This window comes from Pteropus medius, unplaced genomic scaffold, assembly GCF_902729225.1.
Source record: "Pteropus medius unplaced genomic scaffold, Ma_sr-lr_union100, whole genome shotgun sequence".
NCBI classification, from domain to species: Eukaryota; Metazoa; Chordata; class Mammalia; order Chiroptera; family Pteropodidae; genus Pteropus; species Pteropus medius.
This window is the reverse complement of record NW_024349519.1, coordinates 16,569,706-16,592,525: the sequence shown is the minus strand read 5'-3', so window position 1 is coordinate 16,592,525 and position 22,820 is coordinate 16,569,706. Positions and strand designations below refer to the sequence as shown.

Sequence of the window (22,820 nt, the reverse complement as noted above, 5' to 3'; positions counted from 1 at the left end):
GATCAGTGATTTAGAAGTTAAGGTGGCATAAAACATCCAATAAGAACAGCAACAAGAAAAAAGAATCCAAAAAAGCGGAGATAGTTTAAGGGACCTCTGGGACAACATTAAGTATACTAACATTCACATCACTGGGGTACCAGTAGGAGAAGAGAGAGAGCAAAGAATTGAAAACATATTTTAAGAAATAATGAGTGAAAATTGTGCTAACTTGGAGAAGAAAATAGACATACAAGCCCAGAAAGTGCAGAGTCTCAAACAAGATGAATCCAAAGAGGTTCACACCAAGACACATAATTAAAATGCCAAAGGTTAAAGAAAACAAGAGAATCTTAAAAACAGCAAGGGAAAAGCAGTTACCTACAAGTGAGCTCCCATAAGACTATCAGCTGATTTATCAGCAGAAACTTTTCAGATCAGAAGGGATTCGGAGGAAATGCTGAAAGTGACAAAAGCAAGGACCTACATCCACAATTACTCTACCCAGCAAAGGTATCATTTAGAATCAAAGGTCGGATAAAGAGCTTCCCAGACCAGAAAATGCTGAAGTAGTTCATCATCACCAAACCAGTATTACAAGAAATGTTAATGAGACTTCTTGGAGAAGTTGGAGGAGGAGGAGGAGGAGGAGGAGGAGGGGAGGGGAGGAAGAAGAGGAGGGAGAAGAGGAGGGAAAAGAGGAAGAGAGAAAGAAGAAGAAAAGATCAAAAATATGAATAACAAAGCAATAACTATATACCTACTAATAATCATTTTAAATGTTAATGTATTAAATACTTCAATCAAAAGACAAGAGTGGTTGAATGGATAAGAAAATAAGACCCATACATATGCTGCCTATGAGAGAACCACTTCAGATAGAGAGATACACAGACTGAAAGGAAATGGATGGAAAAGATATTTCGTGAAAATAGACACACAAAAAAAAGCTGGAGTAGCAATACTTCCATCAGACAAAATAGACTTTAAAACAAGGGCCATAACAAGAGACAAAGAAGGACCCAGCTATTACACTTCCGGATATTTATCCAAAGAAAACCAAAACAATAATTTGAAAAGACATACGCATCCCTATGTTCATCTCAGCATAATTGCAATAGCCAACATATGGAAGCAACCTATGTGTATTGATAGATGAATGGCCAAAGAAGAAGTGGTACATACAGACAATGGAATATTAGTCAGCCATAAAAAAGAACAAAATCTTGTCATCTGCAACAACATGGATGGACCTAGAGGGTACTATGCTAAGTGAATCAAGTCAGACAGAGAAAGACAAATACCATATGAATTCACTTATATGTGGAATCTAAAAAACAAAATAAACAAGCAAACAAAACAAACAAACTCATAGAACAAATCGATGGTTAGCAGATGGGAGGGGTAGGTAGAGGGTGAAAAGGGGGAAGAGATTAAGATGTGAAAATTGCCAGGTATAAAAACAGTCATGGAGATGTGAAATACAGCACAGAGAATTTAGTCAATAATATTACAATAACTATGTATATCAGACAGGTACTAGACTTATCAGGGGAATCACTTGGTAAGTTATATAAATGCCTAATCGTTTGTTGTACACCTGAAACTAATATATTGTATGTCAACTGTAATTAAAAAATAAAAATTGTTTTTAAAAAATAATTTAAAAAAATTTAAAAACAAGAATTGAGTGAGAGTCAATAACTAAACTATAGGAGATTGATGTTTTGTTTTCTCATTCTATGTTAGCTATATCAACTAACAAACCACACTGAAAACTGAGTATCAAGCAAATTTTTGGTCTTTTATTTACTGACTCACAAATTTGACTAGCATTCTTGGTTTCCAGTGACATTTTAAAAACTAATTGTTCAATATGAAAGTAATATACCTATATTCACTAACAACAAAATAGACATCATACAAAAATGAACAGAAAACTAAAATTCAAATTTTACAGAAAGTCAAATCATCTATGCAGCATTAAATTCAAAACTAAAGGAAATAATCTGGAATACAGAAATAAACAAAAATACAAAACTTTTAGGTCCAATAACAGTTGTGATAAAATTTAAGAGGACATCACATTCCATTAAAAAGAATGTGCTGCTTTGAAAATAAAATAATAAGACATATAAAACAAAAGCATGATTTTAAAAAATGGAAGTGATAAGCTACATAGCAGAACAGACATAACTAAAATATGATTTAGTGAGCTGAAAGGGATTATTCATGGGACACAATACATCAATATACACACGCACGAGATTCTATTGTACAAGAAAAGAGTTAGAAGTCATGGGTAATAGATCTAGAAGTTCTAATATCCACTAAATAGGAGGATGAGAAAGAAAGAGCAAATACAATGAAGAAGAGAAAATGATCAGACACATAAGAGAGGGACTGTCTAATCTGTCCTACTTCAAGTACATCATGAGGAGACAGAATTCTTTGGAAAAGACAATAATGCTGGGAAAAGTAGAAAGCACCGGGAAAAAAGGAAGACTACGTGTGAAATGTATTGACTCCATAAAAGAAGCCATAGGCATGAGTCTACAGTTTCTGAGCAGAGCTGTTGAGGACAGGACATTGTGGACATCGGTCATTATAAGGTCACCAGGAGTTTGAGCCAACTCAACGGCACACAACACACACACACATATATATATATATATATATATATATATATATATATATACGTATACATACATATGTCATACAATTCACTATAATAAATCTATTATGTAAGTATTATTATCCCTGCTTTACATGTGAGAAAACTGAAGGAAAAAGTGTTAAGTAACTTAGCCAAGTTCACATAGCTGGTAAAGGCGCAAACAGTGAATAAAACCAAAATCATCTTGCTTTAGAGTAGACTCTTAACCACTAAATCCTCAAGTCTTCCAACTAAAGAACCTCTCATTAATGTACTAAGCAACATTAATTTTAAAAGACCCACTCTAAGATATATGTTGGTAAACTGTCTTAATTAAATGATAAAAAGAAACTTTTAAAAGCTTTTAGTGGCAATAGGAAAGAAAGTTTTTCCTGAACATAAAATAGATCCCCATTAGCCTTCTAATTGACAACTGTGGGTGTAAGAAGATAACAAAACAATAGCTTCATAGTTCAAAGTTCAAAGAAGAATACATGAAGCATCTGGAGAAAGTTTATCTATGTTAATTATGGTTATTTTCAAATAATTAGGTTTGCGTGATTTTTTTCCCTTCTTTGTTCTTTTTTGTTTTAAATTCTTACAGTGAGCATAAATTTTTGTTGAAAAACAATAAAATTGTTGTTATAAAAATAAATATATTTACATAGACTAAATTTCTTAAATATGAAAAATGAAACTATAAATGTACTAGAGAAATACAGTATAATGTTTTCTCTTTGGAGGGACTGTAGATAAAAAAGATCATCCAAAGAAAGATTGTTTTATAAAAAAAAAAAATTCCATAAAGGAAAAGACTAACAGATTTTGTTGTATAAAAATGTTAAATTCTGATAGAATAAAAGTTAAAATATATGTGACAGACTAAAAGGAAATATTTGTTACATATATAGCAAACAAAGACATAATATCTATAATATAAACAGTTACCATAAATCAACAGAAAAATATTTTTTAAAAAGAAAAAAATACAAAATGAACAAAAATACAAACAGGCAATTCACAGAAGAAATACTAATAGCCAATACTCATTCAGCCCTTCTTGTATTCAGAAAAAAAATACATTTTAAGTAAGTAATGTACCATTTTTCACTATACAAACTGACAAAAATTTTAAAGATTAATAGTACGTACTGTTTTCAGTATTAGAAAACAGGCAGTGTTATCTATTACTGAAGAGAAAGTAAATGGAACAGTTTGGAACTGTAATTTCACAATATGTCAAAATTTAAAATTGGTTGTGTTTCTAGACGTCTATGGGACTACTTATTTAGGAACCAAAACAAGTAATGCAGCTTTGTTTATAAAGTGACACACAAGTGCTATTCACTTGAATAAGACTTCTTTAGATGACAAATACCAGAGCCCTGAATGTCTAGATATTTCACTCTTAAATGCTAGCTACACGGGGGAGTCTAAAGGCAATGTTTGACTTGTCTTTTTACAGAGATTGAGTCATTCTCCACAATGAAAAGTCCTTGGAGAAAAGGCTGATAGTTTACTACTAATGGGCTTCATCAACTAGAGACTGCCCCAGAAGCTCCCACAACAGCTGCCAAGATTTCTGGAATCATACTAGAGAATTTTCTGTCTGCTTTCCCAAATATGATTGAATATAATGCAATTATAATTATCATATAATCATACACTCCTGTACATTCTGACAATATTGCTATTTTTATGCATGCATATGCAGTAGATTGGTCATTTCTTTTTTTTTTTTCTTAACAAAATTGATATTAATTCTGTTCACCAACAAATCAGAAAGTAGGAACTGAGTAAGCAGGATATTGTGTTGCTGCTTTGAGCAAAACAGTGGATCCTCATATTATTTCTACCATCTCCAAAGGCAAGAAATAGAATCCCAGAGGAATTCTATAGTGTTTGGATTCTCATAATTCCGCCTAATTTATTTACAATTCCCTTCTTCACCCTTCATGCCTGTGAAGATGATTTTCTTGGTTTCCCAAAATGAATTGCGCTCATTGCCTTTAAGATGCTAAATACTTCAAAAGCCTTCCTCCTTAGTTCCTCACCAACATAAGTCATAAATTCTTACCTTTGCCGAATTATGCTGGGGTTAGCTGTCACTAAATGACTTTTAGATCCAACATCTTTAGTGTATTCACTTGACAAGGGAGGAAGATTGCATCTAGAAAAATAACAAACATTTTAGAAAAATTTATCTACTTTAAAATCAAGTCAATTCTCATGACAAATAGGAGTTTTTAAGTCTAGCTCAATTTAAGAATAACTTTTATCGCTTTTCCCTTTTAATAAACATTAGATTACTATCAGCATCATCAAAACGCTGTCATAAAAACTAGTCTTGTTTTAGATGAAAAAATGTCAGCTAGAGGAGTAAATGATCTATGAAAGACACATAGCTAGAATGAATTTATTCCATTCAAAATATTTTTGAGGTGGTAGGACAGGGAGTATTAGACTTGAAATTAGAGCTCAGGAGGGTGTGGTACACTAGAGGACACAAGACATACAGTGTTCTTTGAATACTCATAAACCTCAAGAGACAGGGAGGAATTGTATTTGTGTTTTTCTTTTCCCAAATTCTAAATCATAATTGTACATTCAATGCAACTCTGCCACCTAAATTAATGCACGTCCCACTTTTATGTGCATGACCAATGTATGGGTTGACTACTGGTGATGTCATATGGTATGGCCTGTAAAGAAACACAATGATTCTCCACCATCCTAGTTTAGCAAAGAGAAAGAATATAGGTGATATTTTCTTGGTGATAGAAATTGCTTTCTTTCCCTCCCTTCCTCTCTCTCTCTCGCTCTCTCGCCCTTCTCAGCCACTCTTCTCTTCTCCTCCCTCTCTCACTCACCTCACACATACACACACACACACACCCTGCTCTTGTTGCCTTCCTTGGCCACAATGTCTTATGAATGTTTACAATGGAAAAAAGGCAACTGAAAATCCTAATCCTATGGCTTTCTGCCAGTGGGACATTAGACAAGTTAATTCATCTGCCTGGCCTCAGTTTCCCCATTACACAAAACAAAGACTTTTTCTCTCTTAATAAGCTTGTTGTAAATATTAAAAGAAGAAATGTATAAACAGTCCCTACCTCAATGTCTCACACATAGTAAAAGCTCAAAAATATCACATACCAGAAATAGCATATAAATATAATTAAATATGCATGCATTATTTATGACATCCCCAAATGAGTCTATAGTTTCCATTAGGTTTACTTTTACTACTGTGTTCTCATTTCTCCTTTCCACCCATAAATCTAACTTGACTCCTACCACATCAGGGCATTTCTAACTTTTTATTACTTCAACAAACTAAATTATTGTTTATCTGTAGGTAAAGAGATCCTATGAATCTTAATGTCTCTGCCAGTTCCCCAACTAATAAATTTTCCATATAAATTTTCCCCAGGACATGGAATTGTCTGGGCACCCACTCAGCCTACCATCTCTAGTTCCCTAATGTCTTACATATACCCTGTGACTCCTACCACATAGGGGTGTCCTGGGTGGAAACCTGTCGCAGTCAATTTGGAATTTTCCCTTCATCTGTTCTTTGGTAATGAGGAGCTGGTTCTTTTGGCAGCTACCCACAGATTAATTAGTCAGCTAGTCAGTGACTTTTGCTGAGTGTCCCCTGAGAACAAACATAGTGAGCATTGTGGAAAGCCCAGGTGAAGCCAAGTTGCAAAGCCTGATCTTGAGGTGTCTCCCGTCTAGCGGTTGCACCACATCTCATGTGGTTTCTGAGGACCCTTGTGAGGGAGTAAGCTTATGAATTAACAACCAGGCTCATCCGGCACTGGTGCTGGATGTGGTCTTGAGATTTAACTGATCTTTGCAAAGAGAAAAATGATTTCTGGGATAAAACACAGGGTAAAATTTGGACAGTTGTCTCTTGAAAAAGCCTTGATCTTGATGGTCCTTGTAACATCTGAGAACTAACCACTTTATATTAAAACTGTGGACTCTAAATATTGCCAGGGAGTGCTGTCAACCTACTTTTCCATTATTAAATGAAAGGAGCTGGTTCTCATGAGTAAATACTTTGCTTTTCTATGTGTTTCTTGCAAGTAGAACCAAAGTTCATATGTCTGGGTTCTTTCATACCTCCTACCACAGAGTAAAAGCTCAAGAAAAACTTGTGTATATTGTCAAATTCTACAGCAGAGGGAAATGCTTAAAACAATAAAGATACTATTTTATAAATGCATTCCTAGAAAATAATAAAGTTCATTTTGGTATGAATATCTGTTTTAAGTTCTTCTGTATAAACTTTCTCTTCAAGTGCAAATGTCTGTGACACTTCCCTGTAGCTCCTTTCTTAGAAAAGGCACACTATAATCTAGCTCCTCAGCTCCTAAATTGATAATTACATAAATTTACATAAAATGCACATTTAATACAGTCAAATTGTTTTTTAATAAGGCATAATTGTGTAGAAGTGTTTCAAACTTGCATTATCACTTATTGACACAATTAGCAGAGATTGATGGCTGAAGTATCTTAGTAACTGTGCTCATGATCCTAAAAGATATGATCACAGAACTGATGAAGAATTATATATTCTTTGAATTGGAGGAGGGGGGATGGAGGTAAGTAGGCAATAGGCTTGATAGAGAGGAATCTTTAAATAGAAAAAAATCATAAAATTACTTTTTAAATTTTACATATACTTAAATATGCAAAACATGATATGAGCATAATTCGAGGCACCAAAATTATGTTGCCCTCACTTGTGTCCCTGATCCACCCATGTCCTCTCCAAGATGCACGCACTCATTTCTCTTATAGACCTTCAGATACGTTTTATTCAACTATGTTATTTTAAAGTTTTTGGTTATAAAACAGATGTTTACTTTGAAAACTGGGAAATCGACTTTTAGCATTGAAAGATGTATTTGAAAACATATAAGCAAAGAAAATTATGAAAGTGTTCTACCCTAGTCCTAGAAGACATTTTGAACTATAATCTGGTATATACCTGAGTACAGGTAAAGCTATTTTGGGATATCCTCTTTTGCTGTAACTGTCCATGCACCCTATAATCTAGAACCAGGCATATTATGTAATTTCTAATCGTATTTACTCACTAAATGTTTAATGCCGAAAATAAGCTACTATCTCAATTTTGAAAGGGTGCCCAAAAAATTGTGTATTAAGCAGCCATTTATAAGTAGATCCATAAATGGGCAAATAAAAATAATTTTAAAACAATTTACCACTGTAAACCATAAACAAAGCTTTTTAAAATTTTAAATGTGTTATGAAATAGCACTATTCTTGAAATTAAATTAAAGGCACATGCACACATAGGTCTAGTAATGATGCTATCTTCTTCGAATTCTTTTCAATCCTCACAGTATTGTGTGAATACTGTGCTGGGCACTCTCATCACAGGAACTCATTAATTCTGAACTTGAATATATCAACACCAAATTATGTATAATGCAAACTTAGTCTTATATATTTATGATAAACATGGCCCGACTAGATAACCCCCTAAGATACTTAGAACTAGTCTTCCACATGTTACATTTAAAATATTCATCTTCCTAAATGGCAGTGGCACATCCATATATGTACTCGGGAATAATATAAAAACACATTTATCATGCTGCCTCCTTCTACATTGCATTGAGACTTCCTGAAGTCACTTAACTTCCCTGAATCTGTGAGTATATTATTATCCATTCCTTCTTCCTTACATAGTTTTTGAAAGACCAAATAAATGTATAATCGAGAGTAATTTGGAAATTTACTCTAAACCACATGAACTGTGTTACATTTATACAGTATTCATACAATCACAGATAGAATCAGTATTTCTACAGCGGAAAGGCTTGGGAGTTGTCTGCTCCCACTTCCTCACATAGCTTGGAAAGCTGAGCACCAGCAAAGATAAAATGACTCGCTGTACATCACAGAACTAATTTGTGGCAAGGGCCTGCCCTCCTACCCCTATTTTCTTTGCTGGCTTCTCAGCCTCTCCTTAATGCCAACGTAATGAGATGAATACCTGAATTTGGCCCAGGGTCTTCTCTCTTCTCTTCTATCTATGCTCTCTAGATGATTGTATCCACTCCTACAGCCTTAATACGTCTCCAGCCCCACCTCAAGCCATTCTCATGGGTCATGACACTGGCAGTATTTGGTGTCCTTCCTACATTAAAGTCTTCTAACAGGCTGTTTCTGCACTGGGAGTGGAATGACTCAGCCCAGACACCACTTCTCCTCAGAAAGTCCCAGCTCCCCTCTCTCTCTGTCTCTCAGTTGCCCCCATCATAGCACTAGCACATCTCCAGGTTCTAAGGCCATGACAGGATTGTTCAACATACCATTTACAGAAGCAGCTAATACAGTGTAGATGCTCAATAAACAGAAGTTACATTGACTTGAATAAAGAGAACTCTTTTTATCTTCTCCATTTTCCTGTGGTTCAAATGTATTCCCAAAAACATAACAGTATTTGCAATGGAGAGAAATTGCAGTCCTATGCTGGAAAAACTATGGCAGGGCATCTCCCTGCAGGAAAGATGAATGTAGAAAGATCTCCCCACTCTGCTGCAGGCTTCGCCAATGAGATGACAAGTCTTTCAAGAAGCCCATCTCCTGTTCTCTAAGAGGGTACTGGGCCCTCCCTCACGTACATGGCTTCCCTTGAAACACTCTCAAATAGAGTCTAGACTCTCCCCTACTCCATTTAGCTCAGAGCTCAGAGGTGATTTAGTGTTCTCTTGGCTACCTTTTGCCATTTAGACCATTACCTATTATCCTTAAAAATGAACACAAAATACAAATACCCCTCCCTCTTTTGCTCAGCTTTCCATCCTCTGTGTTGCTTGGGCCTCAGCCTTCCTGGCCCTGGAGCCTGTAGGCACCTGGTTCATAGCCATTCCCACCTGGGGGAGGCTTTAGAGCTCAGCCGAAAGACCCACCACAGTCTAGCCTCGACATCCCTTCACTTCTTCAGTAACAAATGTTCTCTTTTTCTACAACAGTCTGAGCATCCCTAGAGAAGCTAAGCTCGAAAATCATATACTCCAGTGGGCCATTCTTTGACTTTAGTTCTTATCATTCCACTTTTCTCTCATTCTTCCCACCTGTCCCCTCCAGGCTCTGACCCTATCACTTCTTTTCTCCTTCACACTTCTCAGGGCCCACTTCCTATCCAGCCCAGACACCAAATGTGTCACTTCACATACTCTTTAGCTAGAACCTTCCACATTTTGTCCCCCCCCCATCCTTCTTACTTTTCATCCAGACAACTCCAACTTTGTGTCAATCCAATCACTTGCTGTCCTCACTTCTGGCCAAAATCACCCAACGGTACAGGTTGGTGCCACGACAGTGTGATGTTCTCTACCCTTGGCTGGATGTGTGTCTCAGCAATTCCTTTACATGTCATGGCAGAAGCTTCATGTTTTCCACCAGAAGTGACGTGCACATCATCACTCTACTCAGTCCTTTTTCCAAGCTTCTTCCTTGCTTGGAATTTATTCCCCTTCTTTCCTTCAGTTTTCTTAGTCAAGCACAGATCAAATCTCTCTTCAAATCCCACTCACTACTTGAGAACGCTTTTGTGAAAAATGAAGAATGGGCATAGAATGAAATGAATAGATTAATATGCTTATGCATAGAGAGTTAGTCTTTGGAACAATTTTCAAAGTTTTAATCACTCGAATGTGTAATCTAAAATAAAATCTGCATGTTTCCACTTCTGAGATCTGCCCACAACCTCTGAGTCTTTCTTGGCTTTGTACTTTCTTGAGGCACGTTCCCTTGCTCCCCTGTCCCTCTCCTGAACTTACTTGTATGTGAACTTGAAGGGAAGCTAAAGAGCAGCTACAACTGATTAATCACAAGTGACTAGTTTCAAAAGGCCCTGGGGCTGTTGGAGGGGTGGGGAAAAGGAGAAAAAGCAGAGGCCGAGCTGTGGGTGCTCTTACCGCATGACAAAATTTGCTTCATCTATTTGACGGCCACAGCCACTCTTCTTCAGAATCCCACCATTTCCCACCACCGCACATTTCTTCAAGGGCAGCTGGAATGGGGTTGCCTAGCAACAGAAAACAAGGCGGGTTTTCACTGCAGAGAATGCACAACTGCTCACGAAACCATTGTTTACAGCAGACCCTTTGGAGGAATTTGACTGAAGACTGGGCTGAGTGAAGACAGTATGTAGAAAGAAAGATGCAAGAAGTTTGTAAGGAAAAAACTAGCCTGTTCTTTTGAAATTTAAAAAAAAAATTAACACCCTGAAGTATATATAAATATAACTTTTTTTTTTTCATTATCAAATTGGCCATACATTTAGTACAGGATGTCTGCTTGGGAAAGTAGAAAAATCCAAGCTACATATAGGATTATTTTTAAAGCATTAAGCTGAGAACAAACTCAGATGAATCCTATTCCCCTAGTTGAATGCAATTTCATTCATTCATACAACCAGCCATTCACTCAGCAAATGCTGCTGAGTGTTTTCTACACTAACTCTTGAGGATAGATACAAGGATACAGAAGTCACAGGCCTCAGGATTCACAGTTTGGGACATGAGGAGAGTACGAACATATATACTTATGTAACAGACCCTAATATAATGCTGAAATTACTGTAGAACAGGTATGTTCCAAATGCTGTGGAGAATCCTATAGAAGAGCAAGAAGGTATTTCTGCCAAGCTGACTCAAGGCAAGCTTTCTCACTCAAGATAAATCTTAAACGATGAGCAGGATTCTGCCAGGCAGAGAAAGCAGTATAAATAAAGGCATGAAAGTATGCTGAGAGCAAATGCTGTGTTTATGAGCAACTAAGAATTCTGGGTGGGTCTGTCTAGAAGTTAGGAGGCACTGAGGGGCAAGTGACTTGTGCTGAACCAGACAGCATGTGACTTTCTTTCTGCAAACATTGAGCTGGACTGCAAAGAAAATGTTCACTGTACCTGAGTGTTCCCTGAAGTGCTATTTATAGTACAGGGAATATCAAAACCCAGCAATAGCCCCTGAAAGTAAAATGCGTCATTCAGCCTCTTTTAGCTGGATCAGCAAGAACCGCCAGGTACAGAATTTCCTGCTTGCTGAAACAATGCATAATGGTTGGAGTTCTTTGGGAGAGAACCTTACTATATATAACTGGTACATAAGATAACTATACTGGTATTAAGTAGGCCATCCCAGATGAATCCGAAGTAAATAATATGGATTATACCAAAAGAATAAATGGAATAAATACATAAACGTATATTATAAAGGTCTTACATAGGCATAAAACAATTAAACCAGAAAAAAAAAATACAGGAATCTTCGTGGTCATTAGTAACTAAGGTAGGCACTTTATGCAGCAAAAGAAGAGAATTTTACTTCCGTGATTTCTGATGTGTAAAAGGAACAACTAAAGCTATGAAAACTTAATTGACAAAGACACAGTACTTAAAGTGTAAAGTCTAAGCATTTGCCAACGGAGAGTTGAGAATTCTCTGTATGGCCACCACAGAGACCGGTCCACTCAACTCCAGAGCAGGACACACAGAGGGCAGAGGCCAGCACTCTAACACATCCAGGATGATTCAGGATGATATGTGGCATTTTTCTCAGTCACTCTAGAAAGGAGGGTTTGAAATCGACACTGGAGACACATTAGTTAGATCTATAATTTCTTAGATATAGATTTAACTGTTGGTGCTCATTTATTGCACAAGTATTTATTAAGTGCTTACTATATTCCAAGCATTCCCACAGAGCTTACATTATAGTGGGGAAATGGAAGATAAATAAGAATAAATAATTAAAATGAACAGTAAGTCAGGTGGTGATATGGGCTATAGAAAGAAAAAAAACATTGGCATTAAAAGATCAGGAAATACTTTTGAAGGGAAACTGCAATTTAAGTAGGGTGGTCAGGGAAGAACTCAAAGGAGACATGTAAGTAAATTCCTAAAGGAGATGAGGTAGTGAGACATACAGATATCAGTGGAAACCACTGATGCAGACCTTGGGGAGGAAACATTCCTGGGGTTTGAAGAAAGAGCAAAGAGAACATTGTGTGTGGCAATGAGTAAGCAAGGGAGAGAGAAGTAGGAGGGCAGAACAGAGAAATAACTGTTGGGGAGGTTGAGGAAAAAATTCTATAGAGCCTTGTAGGGCATGGAAAAGACTATGAGTTTTATTCTAAGATGGGAAACAAGTCAATGAATGGTGAGTAAAGGAGTGGCAATATGCCATATTTTGGAACAATCACTCTATTGCTGTGTAAATAGGCTGTAAGATGTCATGGGCGGAAAGAAACAGACTGGTTAGGAGTTTCCTGTAACACAAAGTAGAGATTTTGGTGGTTTGGACTTCGGTGACAGCAGTGAGGGTGGTCAGAAGCAAGCAGATTTGCTGATGCAGTGGAAATAGGGTAAGAGAAAACGAGAGAAATCAAGAATCATGCCAAGGCTTTTGGCTTGAATAACTTTAAAAGATGGACCTGCCATTTTAGTGGGATATGGAAGAACTACAAGAGGAGCAGATTTGAGCGGAATAATTTGGAGCTCAATTTTAAATATGTTAAGTGTGAGATGCCTATTAGACATTTAAGTGACAATGTCAGGTAGGCAACTGTACGTATGAGAATATAGTTTGGAAACTGATCTTTCCTGGAGATAGAAAATTGGGAGTGATCAGCATACATACAGTAGGTATTTAAAGTTAGGAGACTAAATGGTGTGAAATGAATGTAGACAGAAAAGAGAAGAGGTCTAAGACTCGAATCCTGAGGCACTCCTTGGGAGACTGAGGAGAAATCAGTAAAGGAAGTTAAAGGAGAGTGGCCAGTGAAATGGGAGATAAAAATGGCAAAGTGTGGTGTCCTGGAAGCCACAAGTGAACAAACATATCTCAAGAAGGAAGGAAAATATTACATCAAATGCTTGATAGATGAAGAAAGAAAACAGCTGAAAATTGCCACTGGATCTAGCAACACTGAGGTCACTGGTCACCTTAACAAGGACAGATTTAATTCAGTAGTGAAGACAGAAGACTGGTCTGATTCAGTGACTTATACTGTATATTTGCATATCTGTTTGAATATATTGTCGTTTATTTGAAAAGTGTGGGTTGATTCAACCTCAACTAAAATTTAGTTTGCTTTGTAAAAGCCAGTTTAAACGCCCCTCGTTGTTATTAGAGAGATTCTTGAACCAGATTGACTGGTGAAAATCTGGGTCCCAAACAAGCAGATCTGGGGAGTGGTAGCAGCAGCAGCAGCATAAAGCTGGGTACAAACACTGCCTCCTAACTTTCAGGTTGTGGGATAATGGGGTTTGGGGAGTAGGTTGTCAGGTCCCTCAGCATTCCACTTCTTGTCTCTAAAATTGCATGAGATTTCATAAGGTTGTATGAGGTGACGTATGTAAGACATCTTGCCAAACCACCAGCTTCCTTCCCCTTTCATCCCCTTCTTCCTTCCAACAAAGTTTACTGACATGTTCAAGCCACAAAATACCTAGATGCCATGGGTTTCGGGGAAAATGGTACAATAGTAATTTATCTAACTCTATCTTACTAATTAGAATAATTTTATTAGCAGAACATTTAACTATTATATCCACATACTATTAAAAAGTTTTTAAAGCCCTCCAACAAAAGTCAATGAGAGGGAAAAAACCATTTCTAACTTTTTTGTAATACTTGTTTGCTACTTGGTAATACTTGTTTGCTACTTCTTCATTTGGTCTACTGCTAGCCCTCACACAAGCAATTTCATTTTAATAAATATTTCTTGAGTGCCTGAGTGTACTCTTCTGGGCACTGTAATACATCGATGAACTATAAGACCTCACTAAAGCTTTACAGAGAGGAAAATTTTAATTGAGAAAACATTGTGGAATTTTTTTAACTAATTGAGATAACATCATTATTCTATTTTAGAATACATCTCAACTTGGCAATGGTCAATGCTTACCAGAATAATGAATGAACAAGATGTTCTCTTTTTTGGGTATATTACATACATAGAAAGAACTTTTGGTCATCCACTTTAACATGAATATTATAATTTTGTCAAGGATTATTTTTATTAAGGCACTACATCCCTTCTTTTCAAACGTATCTTCATTCATCCATGCAAAAAAAATCTATTGGATCTGAGACTATAATACAGTACAACACTTCCCCTGCTAACCTTAAAAAATACTACACTAAACGAAAGGATGAATTATGCAGATTGACTAACAACAAGCTCAAAATATTGCTCGACCACAAGTTAATTTTGTGGATCTCTGTCCAAATGTTTTCACTATCACTGTGCCCATCTGCTAATGGCCATCTTCTTAATTATCATATTATACTAACCATCTAGATTCATATTCTGGTTTGCCAGGTCCCTCAAAATCTCAGTGCTTCATTGGAAGTCAGGCATGGTAATAACTCTCCCATCCATCTCCCAGTGTGATTATAAGAATTAAATAAGGTGAGGTGTTGAACATCATCAGGTATCTCTAAAGTCCTATATCAACATATGATATTAGTACATTATTATACACTAAAAAATTAAATTCTATAAGGAAAAATTATTATTATATTGCTAGACCACTGTGTCATTTATCTTTGTGTGAGATACTTTTAATTTCAAAGAGTTATACAGAGTTTTAAAAAATATTTTTTATCATTGGCCTTTGAGGGTATATCTACCACTTCTATCAGTTAATGAGTTTTTAATTGTTCATTTTTATATGAATCATTACAGGTATCATATCTTTTGCTTAACACATTACATCCAAACAAAGCACAGATGAGATGATCAACAATTTGCTTAATAAGTTAATTATTTAATCAGCAGATTTATGTTGAGCATCTAATCTATTTTCAATACCTCATGTAAAGTGGTATTTCCTTACTGTCATAATGAATGTGTAATTTAATTTCTAAACTTAAAGAACAAACATAAGCCTAACCATTATCTAAAATATGAGCCTATTAATAAAGCCATATGAGGCTATTAATAAAGCCATTCAGAACCTTGCTTCTCATATACCCCTTATCCTTAATCATCATCCACTGCCTACGTTGCCCATGCCTCTCCTTAAATAGTCCAGATGTCTAACTTCTTTTTTTATTCAATAGCTATTTGTTGAGCACCTATTATAGACCAGAAGTTGTGATGGATGCCAAGAATGCGTTGATGAACAAAACAGACATGTACCCCACTTGTGGAGCTCACATTCTAACAGGAAAAACAGAATTTAACAAATATGATAGAGCAGAGTACTTTAGGATTAGGGAGTATCTGTCTGAGGAAGTGCCACTGAGATCAAACATTTTTAGGTATAAGAAAAGTAGTTGAGATTTTTAGTCTATTAGGTAATCTTAGGAAGTTTAGAAAAAAAGACAAAAATTAGGGTCTTAGATGTTTTATGGCATAAATGAGGGTAAAAAGACTTGTTACAGGCTAGAAGACTTTTTAGGAAACGAACTACACATGCCAACTGTGAAAATATTCCTGGTTGACAATATGACTTCTGAACAAATATTACACTAGAATCTGAAGAATTTAAACTTTTTGCGTGTGTGTACGTTATGTAAATAGCTCTTCAGCATCACAGAATGGTTTTTATAATTAAGTGAATAAAGCATTATTTACCAGAGTCATTTCCAAAGCCAGATACCTCACTTCTTCCTCCTCTTCACGTGCAATTCACACATGACAAAGCACTGAGTCAGTAACTTCAACCACCAACACAATCATGCCTACTTATCTTCCACTCCATAGACATAACTAGATGTTCTGAATGAAAATTACACTGTCTCCATAAACAACTGAGTTCACCATCGATCACTAACTGTGTTAGAGTTTGAGTTTGCTTTGGGAGAAGGGGAGGAGGTAGGAGGTGCATGGAAAAAAAGAAACATGTAAACCATTTAATAGAGAACTGGATTAAACAATGCTGTGATAATTATTTTCACAGAAATACACTACATTTTAGTAAAAGCACCTCTGAATACTACAATAGTCTTTGAAAAAGGCTACCTTTGAGGCATGTGTACAATGTAAAAAATTAGCATCATGCACTGACATAAAATCAGAATTGAAGAAGAAAAAAACGTTCTATAGAACCATTATAGAGCAAGAGCAGAAATCAGGGAGCAGGCTTTAATGTCCCTATATCCAGGTTACAAGAAATATCTAACCTTAAATCTAGGCTTCTTGGGTGTCCAAGGAAGCCAAAAAGCTTATAATCCCAGAAGCAGCCCACTAGAATTCTATCTATAGTGCACCTCTAAATCCTGGACAGATGGAAGGAGGCTCTTAGGCACACGGCTTTATGAAAATCGAATAATAGACTGTCAGATCAAGCAAAGTAGTGGCCAATAAAACATCTTTAATTTCAAGAATTTAAGCAACAGACTTGTATATTTAAATGCTCTCTTACTTTTGAAGATGACAACAAAAGACTCCAGGTTTTAAATTTAATACAGTATATATCAATTATTATAACTCTCACCATACTTCACTACTTCAATATAAATTTCTCAGATGCATTGAATACCTTTTGCATCTACCTTGCTCTAGATTCTTCTTCCTCTAGTTTCCCTCCACCACTCCCTGCTCCTATTTGACCTGTAACCTACATTTCCTGCCTTGGTGCTTTTATACTTAGGTGGGGGTAGGGGAGGGTGGGGAGAGCAATGCCATATATATTTCTGAATAAACTTTGTCTCATAGTTAAAAGAAAAAAAAGGTGAGGCTTTCAAGCTAAATCTTGCTGACTTTGTTACACATGCAACTTTATGCTGATATTCTTAACTAGAATTAGCACTTTTATTTTCACACTTCACAATTCAAAGGAAAAATCTTTGTTTTTTTTTTGTTTGTTTGTTTTGCTCTACTGCTACCTCTAAACTCCTCTCTTTGATAGGAAGGGGAAGCTAGTCTTCCCTGTCACGCAGTTGTGTTTCAAAGCTAGCAAAATTAATTACCAAGCTATTCAGTATTGAGAACACCATCGAATTCCATTATTAAGAAGAGGAATCAATGTCAATGTCTTAATAGAAAAGCAGTCTTAATAGAAAAGCAGAGATTTTGATTTGCAACTCTTCAGAGTGGTCTGAAAAGCTGTCACTATATGCCAACTGCTATTAGTCACGATGTCAAAATATATGCTTGCTCTTACTGATGAAAATCAAGTTTTTGTCCATAAGCATATTAACTCATATATCTTATTGCAGTTTGACCCATTCGTTTCTATGTACTCTCACCCACGTATCCACAGGGACTCCTACACATAATTATGCTCCACCCACACACATAATTTAATTTCTCACCCATATGTTAATTATATCCTCAACCTAAGCATCCAAATACACCCCCTGCCTCAGATCTAATTACAGCCCCTCTCTTATGAATGTAATTACACCATTCAGCCACCCATCTAATTATGCCCTCCTTGACATATTTAATTGTACTGCCCTGCTCAAGAACCTACTTACATTCTAACCAGTGCATCAATTAAGCCCCCAACCCTTTAACAATATTCTTCAGATGTACATCTCTTTAACTCTGTACCCCGCTTTATTATTTCAGCTAAGGACTGGCAACTTCCCACAGGCAAATTCCTAATAAGCCTAGTGCCCAGCTAAACAGGCAAAATAATGACAAGATGCAGCTGAATTGAAAGCAGCTTTGGTTCTTTCTAGTAAATAAGTGAATATGTATTTGCTTTTTCAGTCATTTAACTAACCTCTTGGAAGTCCAAATTAAAATTTCAGCTGTTTTCTTACTTTGCATGTGTAAGTATTCTTATGATGAAAATATCTAGTAATTTATATCAGAGACAAATGTTTCTCATTATAGATATTTAATTATTGAACCCTTAAAAAAACATTACCCAAAACTTTGCCTGGGGATATGTATTTATAAGTACTAATTATAGAATATTTGAACATCATTATTATTCAAGGAAGTTTGACTATTCTTCAAATACATGAAAACGAATTTCCAGAAAGCTGCTCCTCAGAGTTGTATTCCCCATTCCACTAATGAAAGTGGGATTTTACAAAGTGCAGTATTAATATCCTTTGTGCACAGGATGCATCTTTGGAAATTGAATGATGTGACTATTTATATATGGATACTATTTCCCTATTAAAAATTTTACTTAATCTATTATTTAAAAAAAAAAAACACTTAAGTATTCTAAAGAGTATTATGTATTTTTTACAAATAATCTGTTTTTCTGTATATAACCTCTGGAAGCCAAATATAACATCAATTCATGTGGCTATGCAGAGAATTTATTAAACATTTCATAATCAACTCCTGGTTAACTGAAATTTGTTACTAATGTTGTTTCTGACCCATGAATGCCAAAACAATTGGAAGGCTGTGCCTATACTTTAGGTCAGAGGTTGGCCTCATTTCAAGAGTCCTCAAAACTGTGGAGTATTTTTTTCGTGGTGGAAAGAAAAGAAAATATGAAGGACATGCACAATATTTCAAAGGTAGTGGCCAGTGATTCTTAGTAGTGGAGCCGAAAATAGCCATAGCAGCAGTGGGAACAAAGCCTCATGCCATTGCGGGACTTTGCATCCTCAACTCCCGTGGTGGAAGTACTCCTGAAGGATTCTTTTCCTGCACATACAGACAGTGCATCTATCTTCCTGTTGATGAGCATTGCCCTAGAGCCTGCCTGCTTGCCTGCCTGCCTGCATCTGAGTCCTGACTTAATGTTTCCTCTATGACTACTGGCAAGTTATTTAACCTTAGTGCCTTAGCCTTCTTATTTGTAATAATGGTACCCACCCACCTCATATAGTTGTTGTGAGGATTAAATGAGTTCTGTCTGGCATAAGATAAATAATCAATAACTTATTTTTATTTTTAATAGGCTGACATTTTCTCAGCAATACAGCCTAGAAATCTTGGATTTATTTTTGCTCGTTTCTCAATATTATCCTAACACCTACTTCTGCAGAGGCTCTGTTCTTTTCCTCTTTCCACCCTCATTGTAAATATTTTTTAACTGGCTTAGTACTATTAGTCAACTTCCAGTTCTTGCTCACCACCCATCCTTCACTTTCATATACTAGTTATTCTTCTAAAACGAAGTGATGGTATCACAGGTGTTTGCATGTATCCAAACACATCAAATCACGCACATTAAATATGTGTGGTTCTTTATATGTGAATTATCCCTCAGTAAATCTTTAAATAAACAAACAAATAAAGGCTAGTGCAAATCATTCCCTTTTAAAAAATGTAAAAAATGTACCATGTTTGCCCTTTTGTCCACAGACAAAAACATTTGAGATCCTCACTGAGGCACTCATGGCCCACCAACACCCCAAACTCCCTGTTCATTCTTTCTTCACACTGCATGATCTGTGCTCACACCCAATATTACCCCCATGCAGTTTTATTTATCTGTGTTTCTTCCAAAATAGTCTGAGTTTTTCAACCCCCTACTTTTGTTAAAGCAGCTATAACGTGTCCTCCTCTTCTTGCTCTCCTTTCCCAACTCTATTATTTACTTAACAAATTATTTTTTATCCTTAGGATCTGTGAAGTGTCTTCAAGCACTGTGTTCAGTAAGATCCCCTACAAATTGAAGGAATGCTCAAAACTTGAAACAGATCAGAAAGGCATTAAAATTCATTTATCCTCAATGAGTCATGAGAATTATGTATTAAACTGTGCACAGTGGCTTGTAAATATATGTGAAATTGAATAAAATCATTTCTTCAATACTTCAGAGACTTTCAAAATTATTGTCGATGTTTTTATTTTGTTTGTTTTGCAGCAGAAGTCTGTTGTTTTTCAAACAAGATCATATACATAAAAACCCCATTAAATAACAAAAATAGAAAAACAAAAGAGAAGATCGTGTTTGAGGTAGAGGTGGGTACTCCTCCCTGATTTCTTGGTCCTGCTCTTATTTCTGAAAGTGACACTTAGACACCCCCAAGGAATTTGATGGTGCAGAAAATCACTCATCTAGTCAAACCCCATTTTTTTTCAGAAATGAAAAACTATTAACACCAAGCACATTTCAGTTAGGGCCATTTAGCAAATATTTATTGAGTGCCAACCAGTCATATGACAGTCAGTATATGAAATCTTGGGACAAAACCCCTGACCCCCAGCTCAATGTTTGTTCCACTAAAATGTGTTGTGAATTAAGATATCTATTTTGTTTTTAACTATAAATAGTGTGTAATTACTCAATAATGTAGCAGATTGTTAAACTGTTAATCCAATTTAACTGATTAAGTACCTGAACTAGCAGGACCAGGATCAACTGTCTGCTAATTAACTATTAAATTAACTATGAAATTTTAAAAAACTCAAATGAGGTATTGTCTCATATATAACTCTTCCATTTTAAAATGAAATCAAGCAGAGAATATTTTCTTTGACAATAACTGGCTCCTGTTTCTTTCTTCCTTGCAACTTTATAAAAAGTATCTGTCATCTTTTCTTGGGAGAGAAAAGAAAAGAAGTTTTTTCTGGAGTATCCTTTTCTTCCCAGTATTGCTCCCTTAACCATCTCCCAGGACTGCCCCATACAAGCCTCCAGTCAGCTGGCTTTTATAGTACCTAAATTTCCTACTCACACTCCTACCTCTGCTTTATTTCACCCTACCTGCTTGGACTATCTTCTCCCTTTTTTACATAGTATGGCCCATGTATATCAAAATTACCCTGAAATTCATATTAAAGATGCATATTCTTGGTCCCACTTCAGCCCTCTCAAAACAGAATATCTGGATAGAGCATGGAGGGCTGAAATTCTCCTACATAACACATGTGCACTGTAAAGTCTGTGAGCCACCAGATCTTACACATTCTCAAATACAACCTAAGGTCTTTGTTCCCCAGAATGTTCTTTTACCAATTTCATCTTCTGGGACTGGCATCCATGACCCTGCCCACTGCCATGAAAAAACCTACAGCATTGATTGTCACTCCCTTTAACCAGACACTCAAGACACTTAGCATTTGGTACCATTTGCTGATCACCATTTTATGTATATACCCATCCTCCACAAATGGAGGATAAGCCACTCAAGGGTATAAACCACGTCTTATAACTTCTAATGTCCTCAGACATTATGTATTATGAGCATAGTAAGTACATAGATGCTTTCCTTGATTGATTGACCCAGAAATGCCAGGAATATAAGCAAATCTGTTAATTTTTTCAGACCACTGGAATAAAGGTTAAGACTACATAACTTAGCTAAGGAGTCTAGAACACAAGAGTTGCAAAATCAAATACCTACAAAATCTAGACAGAGAGCAAAAGCTACTGGAAGGAAGACAACAGGGTAAACAGGACACATGACCAAAGCAAAAAATTAGCAATTGATCAGACCCTGTTGATGGACATAGAACCCAGTGCTGCCAAATATTCTGATTTTTTTTTCCCAAGTGATACTAAAAATCCAGATTTTTATGTGAAATCTTCTACTTTTTGATATTGGCAAATATAGATCAAAGGATAATTTTAAACAGTAAAAGCCAAACAAAATACACTTGAGGGCCAGTTTTGGCTCGCTGGTGGCCAGTTTGCACTTCTTATGCCAGAACCCAGGCAGGGCCCTGGCAGACTTATATTTATTCAAAGAGTAGGAGGTTAGAGATGAGTGTAAATCTTAAATTATTCAGAAATATGTAGGAAAATACAGGGAATTTTTAGCCAAAGATTGGGAACAACCTCATTCTCCTTGATGAGCCCAGATGAAATAATAGATCCTTTTATAAAGCAATTTGTGAAAAATTCAAGATTCCCAAGAGACAGAGAGCAGACCAAAGGCTTCTTGAAAAGTCCCTAATTCCAGTTCAAAATAACATTAAGAAATATTCAGATATTTATTGCCTACGGTGAATTGTCAGCCTTCTGCGACTGAGGCCTCTTATCCTGTTTTTGTTTTTCACCAAAATGGGATCACTTTATCCATGCTGTAGCAACATGTATGTTTACTAAATAAGATACATAGACACCTATTCATCATTATTTTAATATCAGCATACTATTTGACTGAATAGGTGGCTCATAATTTAATCAATCCTTACCGTGAATATTTTAAGTGGTTCCCAATTTTTCACTATGATAAACAACACTGCTGTAAACACCTTTGGATTGTGGTAAATCCAGGAAGGTGGATGGAGAAGAAGGGATCAG

At 36.1% G+C, this 22,820-nt stretch overlaps 1 protein-coding gene across 1 annotated transcript in view; it reads right to left on the bottom strand.

The window, feature by feature from the left end:
* ST8SIA1 (ST8 alpha-N-acetyl-neuraminide alpha-2,8-sialyltransferase 1) overlaps nucleotides 1-22,820 on the bottom strand; it is a 110,259-nt gene that overhangs the window by 39,800 nt on the left and 47,639 nt on the right. The window contains exons 3-4 of the mRNA XM_039882518.1: nucleotides 10,609-10,718; nucleotides 4,713-4,805 (exon numbers count right to left, since the gene is read on the bottom strand). Of these exons, the coding sequence (XP_039738452.1) occupies nucleotides 4,713-4,805; nucleotides 10,609-10,718 (203 nt within the window). The remainder of the gene's footprint in view (nucleotides 1-4,712; nucleotides 4,806-10,608; nucleotides 10,719-22,820) is intronic.